The 10,068-nt window shown below is 44.1% G+C and overlaps 1 protein-coding gene across 3 annotated transcripts in view; it reads right to left on the bottom strand.

Moving 5' to 3' along the window:
- srpk1b (SRSF protein kinase 1b) overlaps nt 1-10,068 on the bottom strand; it is a 55,314-nt gene that overhangs the window by 43,437 nt on the left and 1,809 nt on the right. For 2 of the 3 annotated variants that reach the window (XM_042088301.1, XM_042088305.1), the window contains exon 1: nt 7,703-7,974. The exons of the other annotated variant lie outside the window; for it this stretch is intronic. In XM_042088301.1, the coding sequence (XP_041944235.1) occupies nt 7,703-7,773 (71 nt within the window). In that variant the 5' untranslated portion in view covers nt 7,774-7,974. Of the gene's footprint in view, nt 1-7,702; nt 7,975-10,068 lie in introns of those variants that run through there. 3 annotated transcript variants of the gene reach the window in all.

The following is a 10,068-nucleotide window of genomic DNA, read 5'->3' as shown; positions in this document are numbered from 1 at the left end:
ATACAAAATAAATATATCAGGTTCTGGCATTCTCTCTGCAGGGTAAATGACCAGGCGAAGATGCTTCAGCACGGACGCCTTCACTACGCCTCGTCGTCTGACCCAGTTTACGTTCTACAGAACCGGCTTTAGCAGTCTGCACCGCCACTTTCATGTCGAACACTGACGACCTTCAGGGACCGAGACGAAACGTCACCGTGGGCGTGAACTGAATTTGAAACTTCTTGCAGGTTTGAGGTAACCAGAAATGCCTACAACAAAAGGGCATTGCCATGGGTGTGTGAATGTTATGCAATATCTGCAATGCTTATTAGCATTTTGTTTTCTGATTGCTTATTAGCATGTTGTTTTCTGATTGCTTATTAGCATGTTGTTTTCTGATGTGTAAATATATAGCAAATGCATTCCATCATTAAGAAAAGAAATAAGCATACTGTACGTAAGAAAACTCATATGTATGCCTATATAGACACACATGGCAGGCTGTAGGAGAGTTGTATACTATGTATGTATGTATATATATGTACATGCATCAGAAACGCCAGTGTGCAGATAATCCTCCTCCAAACTAAACCAACTCCACAGCACAGCGCTGAGCTGAGAGGACCCCAGGCTTGGAGATCAGTCCCCGGGCTTGGGGATCAGTTTCAGCATGAAAGACACACACACACACACACACACACACACACACACACTGCTTCTGCATTGAGACATTGCACGCAGCTAAAATTAGCCCAGTGCAGTCCATTTCCATGCAGACAAACACAGGCTAGACCACACTGAGCACTATGTGTGTGTGTGTGTGTGTGTGTGTGTGTGTGTGTGTGTGTGTGTGTGTGTGTGTGTGTGTGTAAGGGAGGGAATGATATGCTCACAGTCATGCGGGACCGGAGATGCCCAAACCCGTCCGATTTACACACATCAGTTAGCCCCCAAACACTGACTCAGGAGGGGGGGGGGCAGGGGCTATTTTTGTCTGCCCAACACAGCTAACTATCTCTGCAGATGAGGTGGCAAAGGAGTGAAGATACTATGAGGCTCATCCTGAACACAAACACACACACACCCTAAACAGACGTGGAGACAAAAACACAGGGCAGGGGAGAGCAACATGGAGGGAGAGAGAGTGTGTGTGTGTGTGTGATTCTGTGTGTGTCTCTCTCTAACTCACGTGTTGTGAGGAGCAGAAGAGGGGCCGGTCTAATCTGCGCTGGCCCTTCAGAGAGCCCAGATAAACCCCAACGCCAACCCGCCTGGGACACTTTGAATCACACAGTTAGCAGTTGGATTGTTGCCTTTAGTCTTTTAACCAAAGATTCTAGAACAGAGCTCTGTTTTTTAACCCTTCCATAGACTCTTCGCAACGGCGGTGAAAACATAAACATTCGGGTGGGTGTGACGTCACTGGAGGCAGAAACAATCGTTTGGATAGTGAGGCGGCTATTTCAATAGTACTAGTAAGGCGGCTAAAATCAGACAGTAATCTAAAATCTTTGCTAAAATGTGTAACGATATAACACAATATGTACATACACTCAGTGTACGTGATCGGGAGGATTATTTGAAAAAACTAAGGCTACATTATCAGATGGGACCATCCTGACAGACCCAATACCGTCAGTGATTGGAAAGAAGAGTGACAGGTTTGCCATCAGTTGAATGGCTGGATATTATTGAAAAACCGAGTGTCTACAGTAAGGAGAAGCTGAGGGTGTATAAATCATTGAATGCATATAACTATCTCCTAAACAGTGTTGGTCAAGTTACTTGGAAAAAGTAATTAGTTACTGATTACTGATTACTTATCCAAGAAAGTAATCTAGTTACTTTACTGATTACTTATTTTCCAAAGTAATTAGTTACTTTACTAATTACTTTACTTAGTTACTTTACAAAAACACACTAGCTATACACAACCTGAATACGCTGAATAAAACTTGGTTTTATTAGTTTCAATCTTAACTTTTTGGTGTGTATACTCGAATACATTCGAATAGATGTAAATAAAATACAGCAAAAAAAATATTACAACCAAAGTCTCTATTAACATTTACATCTTAACAGTTGCAGTGCAGAGAGGAGTAATGCATTCACCAAAAAACAGAAAATGATGTTGCATGCCACATTTAGGCTGTTCTAATGTCAAAAAGAGTGTGTGTTTGAACTGTGTGTGTGCAGTGCCGCTGCTGGCTATTTTGGTGCCCAAAGCAGAACTGTTAGTTTAAAATATTTCTTAAGAAATACTACTAATTTGATGCAGTTTAACTCATTTATAAATGGTGCGCTGTCACTTTAAGAGCATCTACACAACTCTCATAATGATCAGCTCCATTCAAATATAAGCCTATGGCTAGTCCACAAACTCCACATTTGGCACTATATTAGCAATAGTCATGATATTAAGTTGGTATAAACAGCTAGCTAGACATTTTCTGTTTGCAATTAAAAGTGATAGCCTATATGAGCCTGGTAGCACCTATCTGAGTGGAATGTGTTTCAATCGCATAGGCTACTGTGCTTCATGTAAATGCTTAGTTTAAGGCAGTGGTTCTCAAACTTTTTCTTTCATTCCCCACTTTGATCAAGGGGGCCTTTTCGAGCCTCACCTGTCCCTCATCGCTCTAAGAAAGTGGTAGGTCAAGCTTAAAATTGTCAAATGTATTGAAATAATGACAAGTTCTAAATATATCCTCTTCAGCAGAGTTAAAATCAGCTGGTGCTGCAGATATAATAATAAAGAAATACATAATGTGCCATTGTAAATTAAACATACATATTTCTGTTTTCCAGCAACATATTAGGAAGCATAGGCCAATATTTTACAGCATTGTACAATATATTCAATGAAATACCAACATGCTGCATTAAATGGATCCATAATCCAGTCATACTGAGCACTGCTGGTTGGGAAATATTTTTGAAATAAACTTTGCAGGGATGTGATGTAGGCCTACTGTTTAATACATGGGATCCCAAGAGTGGCTCCCGAAGCAGACGTTTCAGCGATTTCACTCAGATTCTCAAAGGCATACTGTTGCGATCGAGGCGCCTGTCCCATACCTCAAGTTTTTTGGTGAATGCAGTAATCTTATCTGCTAGGTGAGGTAGGTGCTTGTCTTTGCCTTGTAACTGGAGATTTAACTCATTGAGCTTTCCAAATTCAGTATATCGCAAAGATAGGCCAGCTTCAAGAAATGTTCATTAGTGAACGTGCTTGCAGATTCAAACATGCGCTCACGCTGCCTTGACACGAGCGCTTCCCTATGAATAACACAGTGCGTCCATTGCGCATCGGGTGCTACCTGGGCCTAGGCTACAGATAAAAATAAATAAATTAAAAAAAAATGTTTTTCGCGCCCCACCTGGCATGTCTCCGCGACCCAGAGAAACGCTGGTTTAAGGGAAACGAATTATTGAAGACTTCTCACCAGCCCCATTACAAAAAGGCAAAGACCACATTATATGTTTGCCCATTTTCCAAATCACAGTGAATGCAGCCAGAATGTTATAACGGGCCAGTAGGCTACAGGGAACCCGCGACGTCCTCTATTTTCACCTGTTGCTGCAGCCGTCATGTCGGGATCTGGGGGTGTCTCAATGAGTTTCACATTCCTGTGCCGGCTTGCTAGGTGCTTGCTCAGATTTGAGGTGGAATTCTTCGCTGTAGACAACATTTTTCTTCCCACGAAGAGTGTACGGCGTTAATGTTTTTTCGTAATGTCTGAACTGCAATTAATTAAATGCTCCATGTTCGCACTCTCTCACACACTCATGTCTTGCAACACACGTGTGTCTGTTGTTTACATCTATATCACGCAGCTATAGCCTACATCATTGTCACCAGTTAGTCTCACAAAATCCATATGGCAAAATCCCAAATTCTTTTACTGTCTATGGCAAAATCACGGTTGCAGGAAAGTAAAAGTAATCTAATTACTGTTTTTGCAATTGTAATCCCTTACTTTACTCGTTACTTGAAAAAAGTAATTGGATTACAGTAATGGGTTACTTCTAACGCGTTACTGCCCATCACTGCTCCTAAATGATCATGTCCAAGACTTACAATAAGCCTACAATGACATATCGGATGAGTTTTGCGTTTGCCAAACCGACATTTTACTGAGCCAGCGCCAATGTCACAAGGCAAAGATGTATCGCAAACGTGCTAATTACCAACCATTTCGTTTGAAAATTCTAAAACAACAATGTTTTTTAATACTTCAAAATAACATTTGATAAATGAACCTCACATTTTTCAGTAGCCATAGGTGTGTTTTTGTTTACCACGCTCGGAGTTAAGTGCTGGGCCTTACACAGTAGAAGTACTAGTAGCTATCAATGATCTTTGGTTTAGCTCTTCGAGTCACGGTAAAATTTAATTTTTGGTACATAGCTAATTTAGATACAGTTATGGTGTGGGTGCTTGCGTTTCTTTAGGAATCCGCCGTCTTGGTTTGTATAGAAATGAATATTAAGTGACATACATGTAAAGAAGAGGTTGGAAAAACGGGACGATTGGTAATATGGGTTTGGGTTATCGTGAGTCAAACGAACAACTACGTTCTCACTGGAAACTGTAGCCTACTTATTTCAAATTTAACCGATGACTTTTTCGGTTCTGGCACCCAACAGCACAGCAAGATGGCTATAATGTGATGTTCATATGTGACAATAAACAATTCAAATCAATATTAAGTAAGGATTCACTTTAGGCTACACAAATAATGATCCCTAAATGCTATTTGGACAGGCTGTATTAGGCTATTAAGTGCGCAATATGTAGGCTATCCAACGGAAAAAGTTCGAGCAACCATTTCAAGAGTCTGTAACTGAAACTTTCCTATTCAGTTGACGCTATCTAGTGTTGGATTATCTGGTTGTTGTGTTGTGTTTTAGTTCTAATGTCTGTATTGAAGATGGTCAATAAAGCTTGACGGCTGGATCAGGATAGGCAATTAGATGATTTATTGTAGATGGTAAAACAATGAATAACAGAACACAGGCTAAGTCTCGAACAGTAAAACTGTGCAGTCTAACAGTTGTAGTTGGAGCTTTCCGACAGAAGATGCTTCTCGAGTCGCTTCCTCGATCCGTCTCAGAGTCATAACCTAAGACAAAGCCTGTTATACTAAAACATACGAACGTAAGTCATGCCAAAGTGGCCGCCATATTGGTGGGGGCAATTCCATGTTGAAATCGATAAACCCAGATATTCTTTAGAATGTTCATTTCACAACATTTCACAACTGCTGGTCTGGGACTGTGAAAGTCTATCAGACTACAGTTCACACAGTCCTGTCCATCCACATGGTAAATGCAATCAATAAGTTATTATGATTACGTATCCACTAACCAGAATGCCCTTTTGTTAGCACTTGTGCAGGGCTTAAAGCAAGTAACATTTCTGTGCCTAAAGTTAATTAGAAATGTCCAAGGCTCTTCTATATCAATTCTAATCATATTTTAATTTTAAACTGCCTGGCCCCCACCTGAATTGTGGCAAAGTACTGGAGACCTTTTAAGCCCTGCTAGTGTCTGAGCTGCTGTGCACGGTATTAGGCAGGACGTCTTTATGAGAGGTGTGTCAGTCCAAACACTAGGTTGCAGTAACAGTGATAATACCTGGACTGGATTCAGATGAAAGGACACTTTGTCTCGCATAACCTGTTACATAATGCAATTTCATGAACGTATACTACTAATACTTCTAAGTGAAGAAAGCTTATGCAACATGATTACAGTGATCACATTGAAAACACAACTAAAAATTGCTTTGATTCTACACTATTTGCGTGACTAATCTGATTAAAAGGAGACATCAGGGTTGGCTATGAATCCAGCCTTCCTCAGATCCCCAAACACAAACATGGATTACCTACACTACTGACGTACCTGCACTATAAAAGAAATTAAAACAAGGAAAATGTCTGAAGTCATTAGAAACTGTCAACGCAGGGGCTCAGCCCACGGCTGAATTCTGGCAAAGAGCTGAGAACTCCTACTCTCGTGCTCACGCACACACACTCCCACTGATGTAGACTACCTTGTTCCACGTACAGAATACATATATATTGTATGTATATACCACCTATAATATTATACGGGTTCCCCCACCAACATGACGACACAAACATAAAAATCAGTGACATCAGTAGGTGGGTCAACCTCACCACCTCTTCAATGGCCTATCATACACATACAATACACACACACACAGTATGTACAGTAACTACCCGTCACCCGTGCAGTTTGAACAGAGGACTTGGAGAAGCAGGTTACAGTTGAATTATGACGCGATATTGTCACACATGCACACTGAGACTTTGTGTTTGTGCAGATGCAGATAAATGCTCACAGTTTGGGTCTTTTGCAAATACTTTCGAACAGAGTGACTTCCAACAGTATGGTCTTCAGTGCATCACCAAAACAGAGGCCTTACACACAGCAGAGTCATGTGTGTGTACCAGGAGGGATCACACACACACACAAAATTGCAAACTGCCTTACAAATCTCAGCTACTTGCAATAAGGTGCAACACACACACACAGCCCAGAAAGCAAATGCAACATTTTCTCTGAAGCAAACTGCTAGAGAAAAACAGCAGCCATACCACACACACGCTCTCTCACACACACACACACACACACACACACACACACACAAACAAACCCCAAAACACAGCCTCAGTAACAAACGCAGACACTCACTCACACAGAAGCTGTAATACAAAAGCTCTCTGCAATCATGCAGTGGAAACTCCAGCACTGCAGATGTAGATAAGGCTGCTTACATAACACACACACACACACACACGCACACAAACACACACAGACACACACACACACAAGTCCTCTGCCTGCTAAAAAAGGGGTATGAATACTGCCGAGACAAAACCATCTTGATGCACTTCTTGCACCCATGCCTGTATGTGCGTGCGTGCGTGCGTGCGTGCGTGCGTAATAGCTTAATGAGAGGTGTAGGAGTGCTGTCGGGAGGCGACACACACAGAGTTGCCAGAAACTCTGCAAACAGCAGCAGCACCAGGAGTGCGAGTAGGTGATCTGAGACCACCGTCCGACGGGACAAGATGGCTGCCAACTGAAGTCAGCACAAATACTGACAGCCTGACACGGTGCAGGGGAACGCTGGAGAGAGAACCGTGTACCCTCGCACTAAAGTCTCATATCTGTCTCTCTCTCACTCCCTCACTCACACACACACACACACACACACACACATCAGGTGCAGGGGAACGCTGGAGAGAGAACCGTGTACCCTCGCACTAAAATCTAATATCTCTCTCTCTCTCTCTCTCTCACACACACACACACACACACATCAGGTGCAGGGGAACGCAGGAGAGAACCGTGTACACTCGGACTAAGTCTCATCTCTCTCACACACACACACACACACATCAGGAAAAACCTCAGACCTCTGGGACATCCAGCTCTGTCCAACAGTGTGCATGTGCATGCATGTGCACACATGCGCACACACACACACACACACACGACAGTACCCTGCAGACCCACAGTGGACGTCCATGCAAGCAAGCATCTGGCAGCTGATTAAAAATGAATCAAGTCATCAATAAGTCAGCGGACAGGACGAGACTAGAGGCAACCTGCCCGGTCCTGTCCCTCTCCTCATGCCTCCCTCCCTCCCTCGGCCCCCCGCGTCCACTGGACACACACTCACTTGCACCTCAGGCCGCTGGCGAGCTTCACCACCGCGGAGTTGAGTGAGACGATCCAGTCCAGCAGCCACATCCTGGAACTAGACGGGTCGGAACCGTACCGCAACAATCAGCTCTGCTGCACCTGGACCGCTCACTCTCTCTCTCTCTCTCTCCCTCTCTTACGCTCTTCCTCTTGCTCTGGATTTCTCTCTCTCTTTCCTTTCGCACTCTCTCCATCGATACCCGCCTGCTCGCCTCACCACTGCCACTTCAGCCGCAGAAGAGAGGGAGGGAGAGAGAGAGAGGGGAGAGTGAGAGAGGGAGAGAGAGAGAGAGTGTGAGAGAGAGTGGGAGAGGGAGAGTGAGAGAGGGGGGGAGAGAGGGAGGGAGGAAGGGAAGGAGAGGGAGAGGAGGGGGAGAAGGAAAAGAGAAATGGGAAAGGGAGAGGGGGAGAGAAGGGGGGACAGAGAGGGAAAGAGATAAGAGAGGGGGAGAGAAGGGGGGACAGAGAGGGAAAGAGATAAGAGAGGGGGGGGGAAGAAGAGAGCTGGGAGAGAGAGAGAGCACAAATAAAAGAGAGAATAAAAAGAAAGAGGGGAGGGAGGGAAGGAAGGAGGGAGGGATAGACAGAGCAGAAAAGAAAGAGAGCGGGAGGAGGACGAGTAGGCAGCAGGAATCTCAGGCTGCTGTGTAGGACGCCACACATGTTTGGCATGGGATAGGTGGGCACACGCATGGAGCAAACACGCCGCGCCACACAATGGCCTCTTCATGCATGCCAAGGGGCATTTGTTGTGGGAGAACATGCATGTGCGGCACTCTCTCTCTCTCTATGTGTGTGGTAGGAAAAATTTTGCTATTCATCTATCTATGTCTGTCTCTTTCCCACACACACACAACAAACACCACAACACACACACACACACACAGCAGGCTTATGTAAGGGCTTCTCTGGGACAGTCTGAGTGAGGGGTCAGAGGCGTGGAGATGGGCAGCTCTTCATCTTCTATTTATTCTGACCGCAGTCACAGCGTGCCAGCGCTGACCCCGTGGGCACTGCCCACCCCTTACAGAGCCGCACACACACACACACACACAAGCACAGTGCCACTGCTACAAAGTATGCTGTGCCAGGAATGGCACTGAACAAAATCATGTAAACAAAATGAAATAGTAATATTTCAGGCTACTAGTTATAAAGATAGGAGGTCTGCATCTAGCACACCCTTTGTAAAGCAGATTCAACTCGTTGTCCAGAATTGATATCGTAATTACCAACCATTTCGTTTGAAAATTCTAAAACATTTTGATAAATTAACCTTACATTTTTCAGTAGCCATAGATGTGTAGATTTGAACAAAATCTAGTGCTGGGCTGGTGGGTGCATATTCCCACGGCACATCAACGGTTTGCCCGAGAATTCTCGTCGCAATTCAAAATTCCACTGGAGCTCCAAGCGGATTTGTACACGCAGCCTTACAAGACTGTTTACGGCTCTTCGAGTCACGGTAAAAAGTAATTTTTGGTACATAGCTAATTTAGATACACTTATGGTGTGGGTGCTTGCCTTTCTTTAGGAATCCGCCGTCTTGGTTTGTATAGAAATTAATATTAAGTGACATATACACGTTAGAGGTTGGACATACAGTATGGGTTGGTAATATGTGACGTTCCGATATGTATTTTTTCTCTCTCTGTAGCATTGTGCGATTCAGGTAAGAGTGTGAAGCTGAGCTCCTGATCGTTTTCCACACAGAGTGGCCTAAACACATACCAGCATGTCTCACTGGACTGGATTAAACTGTCTGAGCTCTTACACACACACACACACACACACACTGTTATGGCCGCACCTCTCCACTCTGCTGGGCTTCCCCAGCTGTAATCTCTCCACTCCACTCGGCAGATTATAACCCAATATCCTCCCAACACACACACGCAAGCCAGATTTGTCTTCGAGGTGCATGATGATGATGATGGACAGCATGATGATCACTTACTTGCTCAGAGAGGAGATAATTGTAATGTGTGTGTGTGTGTGTGTGTGTGTGTGTGTGTGTGTGTGTGTGTGTGGTGGGGGGCAAGAAGCTCTACTCAAGTCGACAGGTTCATTAATTGTTGGCATCAGGTTGGCCGTAGGGTTGGGCAATGTCCCCTAAATTGGCATTTGACGATGTGTACAGTAAAACATCGTGATGGACGATGATATCTGGGGGGGGGGGGGGGGGGGGGGGGGGATATACATAGAAATACATTTATAATTTTTTTATTTTTTTTATAATAATCGTTGGTTTTGTGTCCATTCTGCAGGAGGAGCCAGCCATGGCAGATGAGGGAGCACTGACCCAGGGTCAGCTGTGGATAGCTAACAACAGTTTCCAACAGG

Source organism: Alosa sapidissima, chromosome 4 (assembly GCF_018492685.1).
Source record: "Alosa sapidissima isolate fAloSap1 chromosome 4, fAloSap1.pri, whole genome shotgun sequence".
In the NCBI taxonomy this organism is placed as follows: Eukaryota; Metazoa; Chordata; class Actinopteri; order Clupeiformes; family Clupeidae; genus Alosa; species Alosa sapidissima.
This window is presented reverse-complemented; position numbering and strand designations above follow the sequence as displayed.